Source organism: Pieris rapae, chromosome 22 (assembly GCF_905147795.1).
Source record: "Pieris rapae chromosome 22, ilPieRapa1.1, whole genome shotgun sequence".
In the NCBI taxonomy this organism is placed as follows: domain Eukaryota; kingdom Metazoa; phylum Arthropoda; class Insecta; order Lepidoptera; family Pieridae; genus Pieris; species Pieris rapae.
In genome coordinates, this window is record NC_059530.1 from 1534996 (window position 1) to 1554560 (window position 19565).

Here is a 19565-nt window from a genome sequence, read left to right on the forward strand (position 1 = left end):
TATTTGCTATCATTATTTATTTTATTCCTCCATTATAATGTTTACAATACAAAGAGTCCTGTGTGTCCTGAGATATTGAGTGCTTCTCTATTGTGAGGAACTTGCAAGGATGGTTTTAGCGCTACGTCCTCGTAACACTATTAATGCTCTTTTCTCGGATCCGAGTGCACACCATGTGCTATGCCGTATGGCGACCACTTGGGGTTGGGTTTACAATTCAATACCTTGAATTTGATTATACTGAGTTTGTAGTGTATGAAAAATTAAAGAATTATTATTTAGTTCGGTTAGGTTATTTTAGTATATTAATATTTTATTTTAAATAACTGTCCAAAAAACAAATTATTATCTAGTTTGGTTAGGTTAGGTTAGGTATTGAATTGTAAACCTTAACCACCACTTGGATTATAAATAAAAATAATTAAATACATTGATAGATTTTTTTGAAACATTCATATTTACTTAATTATAAATTCGCTATAAAAAGTTTTGGTTTCCGTCTATAACTTTGTCTCCATTGTGTTAAGTTTCCGTTTTGTACACATGTATATCCTTTAACATATATACATAAGTATCTGATTGTCCTTCTTGTAACATGTGTGATGTATCTGATGTGATGTACATATATGATATGAAAGTTTAGACAAGATCCGTCATCTGGACTTAAAGTTTTCATTTTATTTCAAGCAATGCCTAATAATGACACCAAACAAACCAAAACTACTTTACCTTTACGACATCGAATCCAAATACTAAGAAACCGTCTGAAAGACGAGATAAAACAGAAAATTTTCGAAACTGAAGATACCAAGGATAAATTCGCGTTTTCCGACGAAAACTACGACTATATTCAAGAAAAAAAGGACAAAATCACACCAATAGTGGATCAAAAAATTAAAAAACATAGAAAACGCAAAAACGCAACTGCCTCAATTCGCGCCAATACAATGAAGTTCGCTAGTGAACTGTCAAACGTGACAGATAGTCAGTTGTCAAAACCCAAATTACTACGATCGATAATTAAAAAGAATATGAAAAGGCCGTTGGATATTTTTTACCGCCGCAATTTTGATGACATGGTAAATGAAGAGGTTCCATGGGCCCACTGTCATTACATAATAACTCCATACTTCACGGGCGTGAAAAAAGACATAACTACTTCAAAGGGCCTCGGACCTAAGGACCCCACAGTCGTCAGGTATTTTTTATTTGATACTTAAACTGGACGCGCCACAACCTTTTTAGTTCTGGGCTTCAGATTTGTGCATCTGCTTCGTCATCATTTGTTTTTTTTTCTAATAGACAAGAATACATAGAAACAGTGCACATAGAAAGTCTATTAGGGGGTTCGAACCTGGGACTGGAAGGAGAGTAACACGTTGGAGCCATTAAGACACATTTCAGAGTATGTTAATACTCACTTCTATAACATCCCTTAGTAATTATTTATTAAAACAAACATATATATTATATAGTATAAAATCAAACTTAGATAGGACTCAACGACAGACGTCAAATATTTTTTTTACAAAATAATTTACATTACAGATAACTTCAATATGGCAACATTTTACATTTATAACACATACAAAACAATACACAAAGAAAATAAGTGCGTGCGTACAAAGTACACTAGTCAGAAGTAAAACTTCTTTGTAAGCTAATAGCTGCAATAGATGATCACGTATCAGTATATTATGACCATTCCATGTTTTTGTATATCTATATTCTCACTGTATACGTGCTAACGATAAATAAATAATAAAGCTGCGTTTACTGCACAAGACGTTATATAACAGAATTACCATCTAAAGTTCTAATATAGTAACTACTAAACGAATACATCAAGCAACTTCTCTCCCTTTTCTTCGACAAAAACGCTGCACATCATAGTGACGTTGAGACGTTTCACTGAAAAAGCAACACTATTTTTAATAGTTAATCTTTTCTACTATTAAAATATTTAAGAAAATACTATTTCCTACAATTTAGGAACTGATATTTTGTAAGTTCACTCCGCGGACAGTTTAAAAGTGTTGGTTTATCTGTTCTGTTAATATGTGCAGTTCATTAATTATTTATTAAAATGAAACCTTTTTAGATTAATTCAACTTCTAAGCATGAACACTACAGGGATGTCGAAGGAAGATATCTACTCGATATTATACCAAATCAGTCATTTGCACATTCGTCTCTTTCAATGGGATATTCCACCGATAAAAATGCTTCTAAACACCGTCATAAGAGGTACTTTACATTAGCAATTATATTTATATGTATGGCCTTATATCACATCAATATACATTATATCTATTGTTTTTTGTTGTCTATGATAACTGATTCTGTGTGCCCACTGGCAAAGGCCTCTCCCATTTTTACATTTAACATAACATTAGCAATTTCTTGTTTTTAAGAATTTAGTTTAGTTACGTTTTAGTTAGTACTAGCTGACCCAGGTAACTTCGTTCCGCGTAACAGTCTAATAGTATCGTGTTAAGTTTAGTTAAACTTAATTAAGGATTTCATTAAGTTACTAACAATAATACATTGTTTCTAAAATTTATATTACTTATTGTGCTATTCGGAGCGGAGAAGAATCCATGAAACGAGATAACATCGGTCCAGCCGATCTTGAGTTATAAGTGGTGTAACAAACACGACTTCTTTTTATATATGTATTTAAGATATTTCTTGTGTTATATACGTTTGATACCTATCTATGCATTTCTCTTGGGTCTTGGGAGATTTTGTCTTGAGAAATTTTATGATATATATTTATTTAGGATGTAAATTTAGCAAGCATTTTTTTAATCGCACGCTTTTATACAATTTATATATGTGTCCATAACTAAAGTCTGAAATAGGAATAAGCTCACAAAATTATGTATGAAAAGAAAATGAGTAAAAAGTAAAAAAAATGTTTGGCAAGAAAAGTTTAGATAAACTATATTTAAGGAAAAAAAAGAAATATAATCATTAATAAGTACAGAATGCAATGTAACTAATTAATATATGTAAATGTGTGAACCACACCGGAATTTATAATTCTTTATGGAGTCTACATTTCAGAAAAGACCCACAGTTTCCGAACTCTCAAGCACAGCGTTCAAAGTCTTTTCTCTGAATGGAAGCTGGACATTAGTAATGCATCAAGCCTTCTCAAACAAACAAGACTTTTCCGTCCGCCCTGCGTCAGGATATCGGATTTGGATGGTAAGTACTTTTTGCCTTTATCTCTGGTTTCATTGGCTTTTTTTTATAGAACAGGGGGCAAACGGGCAGGAGGGTCATCTGATGTAAAGTGATACCATGGACTCTCGATGCTAGAGGGCTCGCGAGTGCCCCCGTTTGCCCCATGTTCTATAAAAAAAAAGAACGTCGATCGAGATTTTCTTACAATATAATTGGCATGAAAATATCTCTAGCTACTATGAAAATTGACAGATGTTTTTTATATGACTTGATGAAAACTAATGTATCTGTGTGGATTTAATAGATCGTTATAAATGTACCACTTTCTTGCAAATAAATGATTTATTATATATTCATTTTACATGTCACAGCGAACTAGCTTAATAAGCCGTTCAATTAACTGCCTAGCCTCTTAACTAAACAGCACCGTTTAGTTAAGAGAAAAGAAATTCAGCCAATTGATCAAGCACCGAGGCGGATGACTTGAAACTATGACGTTTCTTCACTTGCCTATAACTTTATTTATAACTAAAGAAATTGTTGATACAATTAATCTTTTGTACTTATATGATACTGTATTTTTTAATAACAAATTTCGTAACAGGTTCAACTAAGTCGCCAAGAATAACGTTATACCCAAAGAAGTTGACTCAACCAACCAAATGCCCAGATGATGATGATGATCTAATAAAATAAATGTCAAATATACGTTTTTTATTTCTCCACGGCTAATTTAAATAAAGAAATGTAAGTAAAATGTTTGTGAATGTGGTAAATCACAGAACAGACATTTTTTTACTACATAAAAATATACCTAATAACTAACCTTAAAATTTAATTATTAAAAATATTTTTTTTTAACATATGTAACTTTAATGACGTTGTGGTTTATACATTTTCCTTGAAATAATTGTATTGTAGAGGGCGGGTAAAACTTGCTGAGTTTCTTGCCCGTTCTTCTCAGAACAACGCAAAGATTGTTCGCATTTCTGAAATAAAAATCTAAGTTACAAATAAAACTACATTTTTGGGATTCATTTTTATTTATGTAAAAAGCTTTTTAAATTCTTCTCTTTGCTGAAAATGCGTCGAAACTTCCACTCAGACCGTGACCATTAGCAAAAACAATTTTCTTATTTCCTTGTGTAAATCTCTTCGGAAATTCTTTATAATTCATCAAATTATACATGGATAATGGCTTCAAACCCTTACCGGTGTAGATGTATTGATTTATAGGATTTAAATCGTCCACTTCGAGAGGTATTTTTATAACTAAATCGTTTGCTTGAATCACTGAAATAAATAATAAAATTATAGCAAACAATTTCAATCCCATTTTACTTGTTTTCGTGAAAAATTTTCGTTCAATAAAACTTTCTGATTTATTGAGTATATTGTTAAATGCTTAACCGTATTTATCAAAGCAAACCGATTGAATGAAGGGATCGGTTACTCGACTAGATTAACTACAGACTGGACAGTCTGAAGTCTCATATGACTCATCACTACATATTATAAAACAAAGTCGCTTTCTCTGTCCCTATGTCCCTTTGTATGCTTAAATCTTTGAAACTACGCAACGGATTTTGTTGCAGTTTTTTTTATAGATAGAGTGATTCAAGAGGAAGGTTTATATGTATAATAACATCCATTAAATAGTAGAGAAGTACTGTTATTTTTAAGGTTTCTAATGTGATATCGTAAATAATTACATTTTTTCCGCTTACATTGCAAACGCAGGCTGAACCCTACGAGTTTTATCAAAATAATGCACTAAGTATTGTACACATTGAAAAGGTCTACAGAAAAGTCCTTGATGGAATATGTGTATCTCTTATGGATTTTTATATACAACGTTCACAGATTTTCTGTAGTGTATTTAGTATCAGCATTGCACCCGTGCGAAGCCGGGGCGGGTCGCTAGTCAATGAACATTTATAACTAAACAATCATTATTATTGCTACAATCCTGTTTGATGCATCTTTCTAGTACCGAAGGATCATCGAAAACTCTCTTGTTATCGCACGACCCAGTTCAATAAAGTTGTACAATTCCAAAAACGGTAGGATTTGTTCACGTAACAACGGGCAGGAGGCTCATTTGATGTTAACTGACACATTGTCAAAGAACTCACAAGTGCGTTGCCAGCCTTTCAAGAATTGGTACGCTAGTTTCTTGTAGAACCCTTTTAGCCCCCTTAGGAGGTTGAATTGATTCGTAAATACATTGGTCGGCAGCCAGTCCTGGTGAGCGGCAAAACTTGCCTTAAAAACAAATTCTGTATTTTGTGTCGTCGTGCGATGAAAAAACTCATCTGCAAGCTCATCAGTACGAGATGGAAAAAATTTATTTAGCTGGCCTACATTGGACCACGTGTGATGGTAGAGTCGAAAGTATTTGAAAAAGAGGGCTGACAATGCACCTTGAACTACACAATATTGTACACTCAAATTAATTACATAATATTTAAAATAGTTTTATTTTTCGTAACTCATAAATGTCTGCATTAAGATTTTATTTTCTTGTAATTTAAAAAAATTACTTTTTGCAATTCAATACATACGACAATTATTTTATTATAACTAAAACTCTTTGGGGTTTTGTTATCTTACGTATGCAAGCGAGCCCTATATATGAGCCGCATAACAACCATGAAGGTACCACCAATACTTTTTTACTTGGTTTTCTTTTTACCTTTACATTTATCTTAAATATATAAATATACTTTTATCTCCTTCTCTTCTTTTTTTCAACTATTTGTTTAATTGAGAAATATTTTTATAGTAATCTAATTTTCTTGTTAATCCTCGCGGGTGGATTAACGAAGTGCTTAATGTTTTCTCTTTGTCTATCTCTTTCTGGTATTGGTTCATTAAAATCATACCTTTCAGCTACCGTTGGTAGATTACCATAATAGTTCGGTGTTACCATTTTATAAGTTTCCCTTGTTGGGATACCAGTTCCAACCTTTTCACTTCTATTATCATCCTCATATTCTAGTTTTTCTGTTCTCGCCTTTATTTCGTTGGATCCAACGATTTCTGCGTAGTCTTCAGTTGTCTTCGTTTTATGCTTCAATCGCTTTATTTCCAATGTAGGTCTTACTTCTATTTTGTTATTTTTAATTTTAAATCTGTTCTCTTTTGGGTGTTCGTTGCTGAAAACGTACGTATCCTTAGCCGGTGTTTTGTAATCTTCATAGCTGTCGTCTTTTAGCATATCTATTTTCTTGAATGGCAAGTCGAAATCGTGAGTTTCAGGAACATTTCTTGATGTTTCTTTTATTGTATCATAATTTATTGGATCTGCATACGAAGGTTCAACATTTTCTTGTGTGTCTTTTTCGTCATACGGTTTTCTTTTAGTTGTTTTTGTTTTACCTCGTACATGTTCTATGATTTGCTTAGTAGGTCTGTTGAAGTTTTCTCTTTTATTATTACTTTTACTTTGAAATTCTTTTTCTAGTCTTTGTCTCACTCTTTCAACTAATTCTTCAAAATCTATCTTAGTACCAGTTTCCTTTAAGCTTAATGTCGGTTCTCGTTGTCTTGCGACAGGAAAATTTTGATCTGCGTTATATTGCTGGGATTTTGCTCTAGGTTTCGCGAAGTATTTTTGAATTTCTGGGTCATTTGCTATTTGTTTGAGTTCGTCAATAACTTTTGGTGAGCCAAGTTTCTTTGCAATCGTTTGGAAGTCGTCTATATTCGCAGCAAATAGGACATAACCGTTTGTCAGAGCTATAATATTTAAATAAAAACCTGAAATAATAAACAATTAGACTCCCTAATCTTTGTGCACTTGTTTAATTATTGCAATATTATTATATACAACTTAAAGAGTTAGGTTGATTTTTAAAATGTGTATGAAATAAAAATATTGTGACGAATATAAAAATAAATATGAAACTTACATGCTAGCGATAAGAAATCCATTTCATGTATGTTTATACCAAAAACATTAAACATTTTAAATTAGAGCGAGATTTTTTTCACGGATTTTATCAAACTGTTAATTAATTTCTTGACATGAATTCTTCAATATAAAAGTATTTCATATCTGTCTTTATATTCAAAAACTACTAGACTTAAAAAATTATAATGAAATTCTTTCGACATTAGAATAGTTTACCAATACTAAAGGAACATACGCTAAATTATAAAAAAATATAGAAAAACTAAAGTATATAGAAAGAAAAAAAGAAAAAAACTTTATCTATCCTTTTTGCGATTGCTTAGAGAAAAAAATAAATATTTTTTATAAATAGTCATTTATTATTACTTGAACTGGAAACATATTTTTTGTTTATCTCGGAGATTTTATAATTCCTAACATTGCTTTAAACTACGTACCGAAAGTTCTCCAATGTCTTGTTCTAATGAATTCTAAGACAAACTGACTTATTTTAAAATAGTAGTTGTAATTGCTTTGTGTTTTATGAACCTACTATCTCTACTACTAACGCGAAATTGCTGTGTATTAAAAAATGTGTATTTCTTTTTATTCCAGTTGCATTGTATGTGAGTGACTTATACATAAAAAAATCTTATCTGTGAACAATTAAAAAAAAAATCAGTGCCACTACAACCTCTTTTAGGTCTTGGCTTCCGATTTCTGAATCTGTTTCATGATCAATTTCATTAAAATGGGCCGCACAAAAACAATGAAACAAAAAAAATTTGGAGGGATGGTTTACTTAATTTTAAGTCAGATTTTTTTACAAATAAACAATGAAGTATTGTTGTTGATGTACAAATAAGACGAATTATATAATCATAACCATTTATTCCTAAACATTATTTGTCCAAAACATTATTAAATATAAAATTATTGACGCACATCATGTCTTTATTTTTAAGTGTCTAATTCGCCTTTGAGTTGTTCACACTTCTGGAAACACGAACACTGGGATATAGATCTGTAACAATTTCATATTAATGCTACACCAGCCATTTTATACGTTTTAAAATACATTTAGTCATAAACTTAGTGTAACTTAGTAGAAGTCGTATAACTAAGTGAAAGAGAAAAATGATGACAGTGAATTTTTACAATTCGCGCGCACACCAACAACTAAATTCGACATCGTAAAGTTAGGTCTAGGTGACATGGAAATCGATAACTATGTATGTATTTTTATATTAAGAACACGTGTTTCGTAACAGTACAATTAAACAGTGCGAATAAATAAATATTATTTATTCGCACTGTTTAATTGTACTGGACAGTAATAGTAATTTATTTATTTAAATAAAATCTTTTTGATTAATTTTAATATTTATAGTTAATCACTACTGCATTTTAGTTATTTTTTTTCCATACGCAGAAGAAGTATAACTTCACATACACTCTTTTTGTCTAGTATTATCTCACAGCCTGTAGACATCTTTTGAAAGCGATAAATTACGCTTATTAAATTATTTTAATATTACTGTATTCTTGTTACGAACTAATAAAGTAATTTAATATATCACTAACCATAGGTCAATTCTCTTCCTAATCGGGGAGAAAAATTATAATTCCTCCCAAGTCGCGGTGAGAAATGATTAGGACGAGTATTCATTACCATTTGGTCCTGTCTGTAGCTGAAACGAGAATTTAAAATGGAAAATTAAATTAAATCGAATAAATATTGATAAAAGCAAATAAACGGTGGTGCTACAGCCTTATTAGGTCCGGGCAGCTTCTGTATCTGTATTATATGTCTGTCTAATTGACAAGGATGATCACCCTTCTGTGCCTGACGCCGTCGACTTTTTTGGGTCTATGGCAAGCCGGTTACCTCATCATGTTTCACTTCACCGTTCGAGTGAATGTTAAATGTATACATATGGAGAAAGTATTGGTTAGATACACACTTACTATCTCAAAGACCAGAGTTATACGCTCAAACTACTAAGCACACACTGCTATTAAAAAAATGTGTGTGTACTAGTGTACACACGTAAGAAGTGAAATTTCTTTATGACCTTATTTTTCGAAAAATGATCTATTATATGCAACTTTACAGACATTGGTTAAATAAAGTTAAATTGGATAAAGTTTAACAAAAGGCTTTTATTATCATAGACATGAATACAAATAATACAATTATTTCATTTTACCTTATTACTACTAAGATTATTACAGATTTTTAAGCAATATAGTTATTACTATCATTGTTATGGTTATTATATATTTTTGTTATTAATTGCTTCGAATCAACCATGGTAGGGTAAAAATAAGATGGCGCGTAACGGAAAGATGTGACGCGTAACCGAAATATGTGACGGTAATTTTTTTATATTTTTTTATAGCACAGGGGGCAAACGGCCAACGTTGATAAAGAAGTTTCACTTCAAAAAGCAACCAATCCGAAAAATACCCCACCGTCAAGAAAAGACGTTCCTTTATAATTATTTTTAATAAAATATATTCATACATATATATTCCAAGGAACTTAGGATCTATTTTAGTAAACAAAGTACCTCTCCTCATCAGTTACTGTAGGCAATGCCTGGTCGATCTTCCGCCTTCCCAATCGTGGTGTGAACTCTACATCATTTAATAGTCTTTCTTCGATTGCCCTCCCCAATTTCGGTGTGAAGATAATTTTGTCTGTAAAGTATTATTTACTGAATAGAAAAAAATTATTTCGCGTATAACCAAACACTTCTTGATTTTCTCGATTCTCAACTATGAAGCATTCGTAACATTGTCAGTTATATAATTATTTATTTAATTGAATTTTCCAAGAATTTAAAAAAAAAATTCAAATAATACCGTGTCTTAAGATAGCCATTTATGTTTTTTTATGATTGGCTTAGCTAATTAAATATTTACGTAGTTGTAAGATTATATCTGATTGATATTTCTATAATTGTAAAAATAGAAAACTGAAATTAATTTGAAATATTTGGGTCTGTGGTGTAATGGTAGCTTTTCCTCGCTGTGTTGCGATACTTATTCGTTAAGAAACCACTGTGGTCACAAACAAGCCCCAACTTTATTCGTTAATTAACCTATGTATGGCTCAAGAGTCTGTAATCCAAAGGAAACCAAATCAAAGTTGAAGGAAAGATCGAGAGGTTTCGAAGAGGTCCTAAGAGAAGAGTTTATCTTCGCCGATAAATTAGTATTTTTTGAAAAAAATAAGACATTCGATAAAATGTCAATATGTATATTATGACAATTTGCAAATTACCAAAGCTTGTGCGTCGATAGATAAAAAACAAAAAAAAAAAATTGCGCTCCCACGCGAATTATTAAAAAATAAATGTAAGTACCTTGTCCGACGTCAGATTGCATTTCGTAAGGAAGCTGGTCGTAGTAGTATCGAAGGTTGTCAGCTGATTCTAGTAATCGTAACAACGTTGCTTTACTGAAAAATATTATCGATAACGATGTTTAATTTAAAAAGTACACAACAAATACTAAGGCTAAATGTGATTTATAAAGGTTATTGTTTCTATCTTTAAATCAAATCAAATATATCTTTATACTAGGTAAACAAGTACACTTATGAATGTCAAAAAAATTAAATTATTATATATTATATACTTAATAATTAGTTAGTAATCATGAAAGTAATCTGTGTTAAACATGTATATGTTATGAAGTTAACTTGGAAATCATTAATTTAATAAAATAGTCTTAATTTAAAACTGTCACGTGACATAAAACTACCACAGATAAGTCGAATCGACGATGACGCATCCCAGTTAATATAGAAAAGATAATAATAATATCTTCTATCTAGGATTAGTATGTCTAGATTCCTCGGTTTTTAATTATGTCAAAGATTGTTTTTGATCGAAATATAATAATAAACACAAAAAACTGGACGAGTTAAAGAATGGTTCGTCCTACGAGTTGGCGCCATCTTGCCTATAGTTTTGGCGGGTAATGAAAAATATAATTGTCAAATTGCAATTTTTTTATTTTAACTATCACTTTCGACTCAAATATTGCTCATATTAACAGAAAAAAAAGAACGTATAGTTAATGATTTGCATAAAATATTTTTGTACCTATCATCTCCAAGTCTCATAGATCTTTTTCCAAGTCGTGGTCCAAACCACACACCCCCGCGATCACTATGAGCGCCTCTGTCTTGGATGTCATCCTTAATAAAATGACAAATAGATTAGTTTTCTTATTGTCTTTGGTTTTAGAAAACATTTTTTTTTGTCTATACTTAGATGCTGTCAGTGTAAATCTCCTTGAATGAAACATTTATATCTTAGTAATAAGTTTGTCACTCAACAACTGTCGAAATTTGTTTTTTAATTTCGAGTTTATTTATATTATATATAATATTTGACGGATAAACTATAACAATATTATATGCCTAACTATAACAATATAATGTCTAAAATATTTTTATATATAAACAACCAATTTATTTGCAAATTGAAATATATTTAATATTTATATAATTATTTACAACAATAAAATGAATTTTAACATTACATAGCCATATCGCTATGAAGCTACCTCTTCCAGGCAACAACTAGATATTGTATATTTGATGTAACCCAATCGACCAATAAACTTATCAAAACATAATCAAAAACAATTTTAATAAATTACCATTGAACGTAAAGTTCCGATAGACATCGATATGTTAAAGGAATACCACGAGATACCAGAGATCATAGAGTCGTTAAATTAAGATAGTGAGATTGTCTCCTAAAACGCGCTAACAAAGTTATTATATTTAAGTATATATATACTTCATCATCTTATTAATTGAAGCCTACAGCCCTACATGAAGTTGGCATCCTCGACAAGGCTTAACACCATCCCAACCCACTGGTGCGTAAAAGAATCATTTACTACACCTTCCCGACTAAAAAGGCTCGCAGGAGGCCCCGACACGTACTATCGGATCCGGATGATCCAATCACAATAGCAAACGACAAATTAAAAGCCGCCCGCACTGCCAAAAACAATAACAGTAGCAATAAACAACAGATTAGAGTAAAAAACCGTCTTCCCCGGGAAAGGCGAGGACCTTTACTTCGTACTTCGCTCACTGCAGTGAGCTTCCATCTTGCCCTTCAGGGTATTGACCCCCCCGTGACGGCCCAAGCCGAGGTTCGAGTCTTGTCGACTTATTTGCTGAGCTGTAAAGCCCATAATAACCAACAGCGAGATTTAAAAAAAAAAAATAATAATTGAAGCCAGTCTGTTGTTAGACTACGGTTAGTTGTTAGGTGGTTGGGAAGAACAGTACACTATCCTTATACAGATTGACTAATTAAAAAAAACAATATTATTATTAATTAAATACCTACCTTAGAATTAACACCGCTAACCAAAACCATATTATATGCAACAAATAGTAATACAGTGAACATTATTCTGTCTAATGCCATTGTTCCCCTCTGGATGTTAACTGATGTTTTGCTTAAGAAAGAAAGCCCTTTTATATTGTTGTAAAGGAAAGTACCGATGAGGAGGTTGGGGTTGAACGGGCACGTTATAAATCTATAAAATGTGTGTGTTTAAGAAGAAATGCCGTATTAATGCATATCGGAATACTTTTTGTATAAAAAAAATATTACTTCTGCGGTAAAATTATAATTCTTATCGGCCTAATTTTAATTCACAGCGTTGTATAGTATTTATCAACAAGGCAGAGAATAAAGTGTGTGTGTATCAACACGCCGAATTTTTCAATAATTTATCCTTCGCCGTTCGAGCGAATGTTAAATGGGCACATGGAAAGAAACTCCATTGGTGCACAGCCGGGGATCGAACCTACGACCTCAGGGAGTCACAGACTTAAGACAAACACTGCATTAAACAGCGTAACAAAAAAAGAAAAAAACGTTTACACAATATTCCATTTGTCCCCTATCTCCCCCAAAGCTGAAACCTTCAGCTAAATTGAAACAAATGTTTCTGGGAAAATAAATTATCAAGCTCGGATTGACATTTCTATTATTAGCAAACAGATAAATCTCTTGATTTAATTAAGTTTAATTAAAGTTTATGGACGTTTAATAGTATTCGCCTCTGGTGTCTTCTTAAAGTGTGGCCCTAGTGGCGTAAGTCGTCATAGGTTCGATTCCCGTGCTTGAGAACTCGTATTAAATTTAAATTTAGAATCAATTTAAAAAAAAAAAACTGTTGACGTTTATAGACTTGTATATATTACGTGAAGTTATTTTGAGTTTGAGATGACAAATTCAAGATTTTTGAAAGGGTTATTTAGAAAACTTAAAAGGTAGAGTTGAAAAATCAATAACATTCAAAAAAAATATTTGCGACATTACCAATTGTTCTTGAACGGCCCTAGTTGGTGAATTGCCTATGATGGCAAAATTCTATCTACTTTAATTATTCTTCAATTAATTTACGCTTAATTTAACTTGAGAATGGCTGCTGTCTTTATCTCTCGAATAGTAGAATAACAATTGAAAACATTGGGAAATTGATGAACAATCTAATAACTTCATTTGCTCATATTTGTTTGACCCATTTGCCCCCGGTTCTATAAAAAAAATTGCTGTCGCGAGCCAGATAACCAGGACAAGGTGGTTGATGTCGCAAGGTAGACGGCGGGGCAGATCGCCAGGTATGAGAGTCGCACGCTGAAGCCACTAGGCCAACACTGCTCTGATATGTATTTAGGCTACATATAAAAACAAAATGTAATCAAAATTGTTTTTACTTGAGCACATTTAACGTCCCGTTGTTCGTTAGTTGAAATGGAAAACGGTTCAAACCGGATTACCGATACACCTACGCGGTCATATATATGACCACTCGGAAATGAGCCGTTTACTGAATAAAGATTTATTGGATGGTATTATGCAAAACGTATAATGTTTAAATCCAAATATAATTTAGTCATGTAATAATATAACCACAATTATCTAAACATAATACATAAAATATATCTAATAACTAACCTTAAAATTTAATTATTAAAAAATATTATTATACTTTAATATGATGTCATTGGAGAATCGCAGAAAAATTATTGATATATCGTTTGCAGCAAAGATATTTAATAATAAGATTGATTGTCCGAACCTTCTTTCTAAATTTAAGATTCATGTACCCTCTCGATCCCCTAGGCATCCCGTTATTTCATTTGTCCCTCCTTTCCGTAGGACGCGTTTTGGTCAAAGCTCTCCGGTGTCCAGATTAAGCATTCTGATAAACAAGTTAGGTCTGGATATCCAGAGTTGCTCCCCTCACACTTTAAAATCAATTTTGGTTTAGTTTTTTGTAATTGTTTCTTTTTTGTAATTGTTTCTTTTTTGTAATGTTTGTTTTGTTTAAAAATTGTTACGATTGATTTTTGTATGTGCTCTAAATGAATGTCATGTTTGCCTCTAATTGCTCATCACATTCAAAATTGTATTTTGTGTTTGTTTTTACCAAATGTATCAGTGTGCCGAGCGTTGGCAATCTTTATCAAATAAAAAAAAAAAAAAAATAAGGAGTCCCTTTAGGCAAGGTTCTGAAGATACTAGCAGCGTTCCCCCTTTGAATAGCTAGACTAATTCTTTGTGCGAGGTAGCTGCCAGCTCTTCGTTCTCCTGTGATGTCGACTAACCTTTTTGATATGTTTAAATTAATGTGTGTATGGCAGACACATGTGTCTGGGCGTTATCATAGAAGTCTCAGAATACTAGAACAAGGCTTATCTGTGTTCTAAGATTCGAAGTAAGGGGATTGTTATACATATAAATAGCTTCTAAATGCCAGTCTTTCGCTAATATTCTCCCAGCTGTATTAGTCTAAGATCCGGGATTAGAAAAATATAACCTCATCTGTTACTTAGATGAAACAATTTTTTATAAACTGATTTCAATATCATGAACTTATAAAAACAACCTCTGCCATCATAAGCCTGCTGCAATTAATAGTAATTATTTAATTCACAACTTATTTATTTTTAATTTTTACTTTCTCATTTTAGTTACATGTAGTAAGTTTTTTACCCGGCCGAAGCTTCTCTCGCCCGATTCAAGATCGAGATAACAGTGGAATTCTATCTAAAGAGATGAAAGTGCGGAAAGTAAATATAATTTATCATTTAGATATTGTGTTTATCTGCGCGTAATTTGTGTATGTTTATTGTAATTAAGTTTTTTGCTGATTAATTTAAATTAAATCGTAGAAGAAATTTACGGCGTACAGTATTATTACACATTCCCCTTACTTAAAACTAAATCAGTTTAACTCTTTTATCTAAAATACTCTTCCGTCTCCGACAAATTGTATTTACGCGTCGATGAAAAGAGATAGTATCTGTTAGTACTCTCATTGCTACCTCAGTTGAAATGCCTCGAAAAGAATTTACGAACGCTTCCGTTATGGTCCATCCGCCTGCAGGATTAGTCCGCTCATCGGTTATTTGCTATAAACTAAATTTTTATGTATATTTATAATTAGGAGAATCTATATCTACCAAGTTGCCTATAAAATTTGGCCGCTAGTATTTTAAGTGAAATTATTTTGAATTGTTTTTTGGGAAAACATTTCGTTCACTTGTTATTTAAATAAAACATCGTCTAAATGACGGCAATTTACATAAAGATTTATTATAAAAATAATTAGCTTCAATTTGATATATATAATTAATAAATGTACGTTATGAACGTATAAATGTATCGAAATACCTGTTTACACCTGGCTATGAAGAAGTGCGGCCAGGTGATCACACAGGCACCCGTATTTTTTTTATATGATACATTCTCCTAGTTATAGAAATACATATTTGTTTAGCAAATAACCTATGATAGCACAAAACCTGCAGCCGGATTAGGAGGAGACTATTAGTCACCGGTCCAAATCGAGAAGTTCATTATCGTCTACTGCATTCTTGCATAAAACCATCCACTCGTGTATCGCTGAATTACTAAAATATCATCATTTATTCTTCGACTACAATTGTACCACATCGTACACAATGCGTAAGTACCCATCGTTGTGTGATATAGGGTCAAAAGTCAGTTTTATTATAAAAGTTTAAAAATATGGTAATTTCTTCTATAATAATTGTTGACTAAATTTATTTAGAAAGTAAAATTTTATAAATTGTAAAATATACAGTGAGTAAATATTAAAAACAAATGAACGTGCGATTTATGTATTTTGTTTTTGACGTATTAAGTGCAGTGCTACGTCTCGATTTTAAAAAATGTGTTTTAAACTTTTTGTTTTAAACGTTCTTTGTATAGGTCCTTTCATATTATATTATGATTACCAATTTTGATTAATATTTGGATGACTTGGCAACGTAAAAAATTTAACAGTGATGAGGCAGTCGAAACCGCTTTTAATTATATTATTGATTTCCGTGCGAATGTTTTTGAGTTAGTGATCAATGAACTATAATAAGAGGGCAAAGTGTATCGATAGCAATGGTACATACTTAAAGATATATTCTATTTTAAGTAAGTCGACTTCTTGTTCCTCCCATACAAAACACCAATATTATATATATATATATATATATATATATGTAAGGATCTAATGCTTTAGTTAGATAAAGAATAGGTTTTTTTAAACTAAAAAGTTAGTAAAGACTAAAAAAAGAATACCTTGATATATGCTATATATAGGGGTATTTCAAGTATTACATAAGTACATTTGGAGGAAGGAGGGAGGTTCTTTGATGTACTTTAGAAATGTTATGGATATGATCAGTTGGTATTATAATAGCTTAAGTTTAATAGCTTTCCAAAAACATTTAGCTTTACACATTGCACATATTAACTTATAACCTATGTTTATCATATTAAATGTTTTCTTTTAAATTATTTTTGTGAGTAATGAAACGATTAACAAAAACCTGCCGAAACATGTAGTTTTATCTAGATTTACACTCCGCCTTTATCCGACAGTTGTGAAACGGATACGGATATATATTTATTTCGGATATCCGGATTGTTTCGGTTACGTTTACGGAGCTCCGTAACATCCCTGATGTACTTATTAGGTGATTACTTCAACAGTGATTATTTATTTTTTTCTATTGCCCACTCATTGTCTATGCTTGTGAACGAAATGCTTTTTCGAGGATTCCTACAAATCATTATATGTACTATTCCTTTAGAGAGCATTGTATCCTATTGCTGAAAAGAGGAGGGGGATTAGTAAATTAGTAAAAAAAAAGTGCTTACCTAATACTGAAACGGCTCCTTTAATTTTATAATATTTGAATTAAATTGTCTTTGCTTGTAAACGAAATCCATCGGCGATTCCAACAAAAAATTAATAAGTTTATGTACTATTATTTTTGAGTGCTTTGACAAGAAGGGTTTAATTGGGGGGAAAGGGTTGAGTTTCATTAAATCTGCTAACTTGTAACTGTTATACTTTAACGGCCCCAATTTGATGTAAAAGCGTTAGTAAGAAACTTACCCAAACCATCTTAACTCTTTATTGTAAAACTATACATTTTTTTATAGAATAGGGGGCAAACGGGTAGGAGGCTCACCTCATGTTAAGTGATACCGCCGCCCATGGAAACTCAATGCCAGAGGGCTTGCGTTTCCGGCCTTTTAAGAATTGGTACGCTCGTTTGAAAGATATCTAATTTATATATGTTAAAACATAGCCAAGTAGATATGCTTCAAGGATAAGCATTAGTATTCCAAATACGGTTAATATTATAATTTGAGCGAATTTAATACTGTACAACATAACTAAATAATAAATATTTTTGTTATTACTAGGGAACCCTGTCCTACTTCTAACGCTACTGATAGCGGCCAGAGCATTTCCAACAAAAGATATTCCAGAATTAAACGCATTAGAGAAATCCGACATCGAACGTATAGAAAAGGACATACGCACGATCTCATACATTCAAAACTTCAAAACGATAATGTCTGATTATGTTAAAACGCAATATAACAATTTAACAGTAACAGATATGGAAGTTGTGAAGGAAACATTGGAGGTATTCTTGCATAATTTCGCTGCAGATCTGCACAATGTTATTGACAAGGGAGAGAAAGAGACTGTAGAAGAAATAAACGATGGTATACCAAACTCAACGTTTGATGATGTAAAGAAATGTATTAAGAACGAACTGCCGGATGTCAATGAAGAGATGGCTGAACAGGTGGTATATAAATTGAGGAAGAATCTTTTGAAAACAAGAAATGTTATAGATGATGTTATAAGAAAATCACAAGTGAACGAAGAATTGAATTCAGGTCCTTAAACGTGTGTTGAACTTTATTTAGATTAAGCATGTTAAATAAGTATGCTTTGTATAGTATTTTTTTATATTTTCTGTAAGATAAAGCCGTGATTATTATGTTTGGATTCATACTCTTTTTATGTTTGAGTGTTAGAGTTTGTGTGTTTGAGTGCATACTTGGTGGGCTCACTACTATTCAGCCACATTCGTATTATTGGATCAAAGAGAATATTTAAGCCAATAGGATTGTGATACTTCTTCTCGCGAGCCCTCTGGCATTGAGAGTGTCCATGGGCGGCGGTATCACTTAACATCAGGTGAGCCTCCTGCCCGTTTGCCCCCTGTTCTATAAAAAAAAACTATTTATTATTAAGGTAAAAGCCCCAATAGATCAAATACTTGTACATGAACTAGTATATGATAACTCCATCTTTTTGTATATCTATATTCGCACTGTTTACATAATATATACGTGCTAATTATAAAGTAAATAAATAAAAAAATGCGTTTACTGCAACAGACGGTATGTGACCAAATTTCCATCTAAAGTTCTTATATGTAACTATTAAACGAATACATCAACCAATAGCGTGTATTTTTCCTCGATCTCCCTTACTCCTCCTCTCCTCTCAACTCTCGCTCCATGGTACTGTGCGTGATAAGACGTTCACTCTATCTGACTCTGTGTCTCTCGATCTTTCTCACTCGCTTGCTTCCCACTCTCGCACCATGGCTATTTGCTTCATGCTTCGTTTGCCGTTTCTCACTCTCTCCCAATCGGCCTCAATCGCTCCCTCCCTTTTCTTTGAGACGCTGCCCATCATCGTAACGCTATTTCGAATCAATCAATCAATCAAAAATCATTTATTCATATAGGTAACATAATGTAAACTTATGAACGTGAAAAAAAAATATAATTGTGTTTCATTCGTAATACCCTTATTCACCTAAAGAAGTTTCACTTCTTTAAACGTAACGTACGTAACGTACGATAAGTACACGTGATTTTTGCCGAGCCCCTCCCCTTCGGACCTCACGCGATTAATGGACAGCCCCTAATATATATATATATATATATAATAATTAAAGCGCAAACATGAGATTAACATCAGGTGAGCCTCCTGCCCGTTTGCCCCCTGTTCTATAAAAAAAAACATTATATCGCTAATCAAATTCTTAAAATGCAATTGAAACAATTAAAAAAAATTCCCGCAA

The 19565-nt window shown here is 32.1% G+C and overlaps 3 protein-coding genes across 3 annotated transcripts; 1 reads left to right on the forward strand and 2 right to left on the reverse strand.

Moving 5' to 3' along the window:
- Nucleotides 1–5935: 5935 nt before the first annotated feature.
- On the reverse strand, nucleotides 5936–7163 carry LOC123690164. Its single transcript, XM_045633180.1, has 2 exons — nucleotides 7107–7163; nucleotides 5936–6954 (listed from the first exon to the last, which is right to left on the reverse strand). The coding sequence occupies exons 1-2, from the start codon at nucleotides 7159–7161 to the stop codon at nucleotides 5972–5974; spliced, it is 1038 nt and encodes a 345-aa protein (XP_045489136.1). The 5' UTR covers nucleotides 7162–7163; the 3' UTR covers nucleotides 5936–5971.
- An 818-nt stretch (nucleotides 7164–7981) lies between these two features.
- On the reverse strand, nucleotides 7982–12559 carry LOC111001056 (PBAN-type neuropeptides-like). Its single transcript, XM_022270758.2, has 6 exons — nucleotides 12472–12559; nucleotides 11203–11297; nucleotides 10459–10553; nucleotides 9661–9790; nucleotides 8672–8778; nucleotides 7982–8111 (listed from the first exon to the last, which is right to left on the reverse strand). Exons 1-6 carry the CDS (start codon nucleotides 12550–12552, stop codon nucleotides 8056–8058), a joined length of 564 nt encoding a protein of 187 aa, XP_022126450.2. The 5' UTR covers nucleotides 12553–12559; the 3' UTR covers nucleotides 7982–8055.
- A 3465-nt stretch (nucleotides 12560–16024) lies between these two features.
- Nucleotides 16025–18899, forward strand: LOC111001074. The gene is made up of 2 exons (XM_022270781.2): nucleotides 16025–16110; nucleotides 17878–18899. Exons 1-2 carry the CDS (start codon nucleotides 16107–16109, stop codon nucleotides 18369–18371), a joined length of 498 nt encoding a protein of 165 aa, XP_022126473.2. The 5' UTR covers nucleotides 16025–16106; the 3' UTR covers nucleotides 18372–18899.
- The last annotated feature ends 666 nt before the right edge of the window (nucleotides 18900–19565 follow it).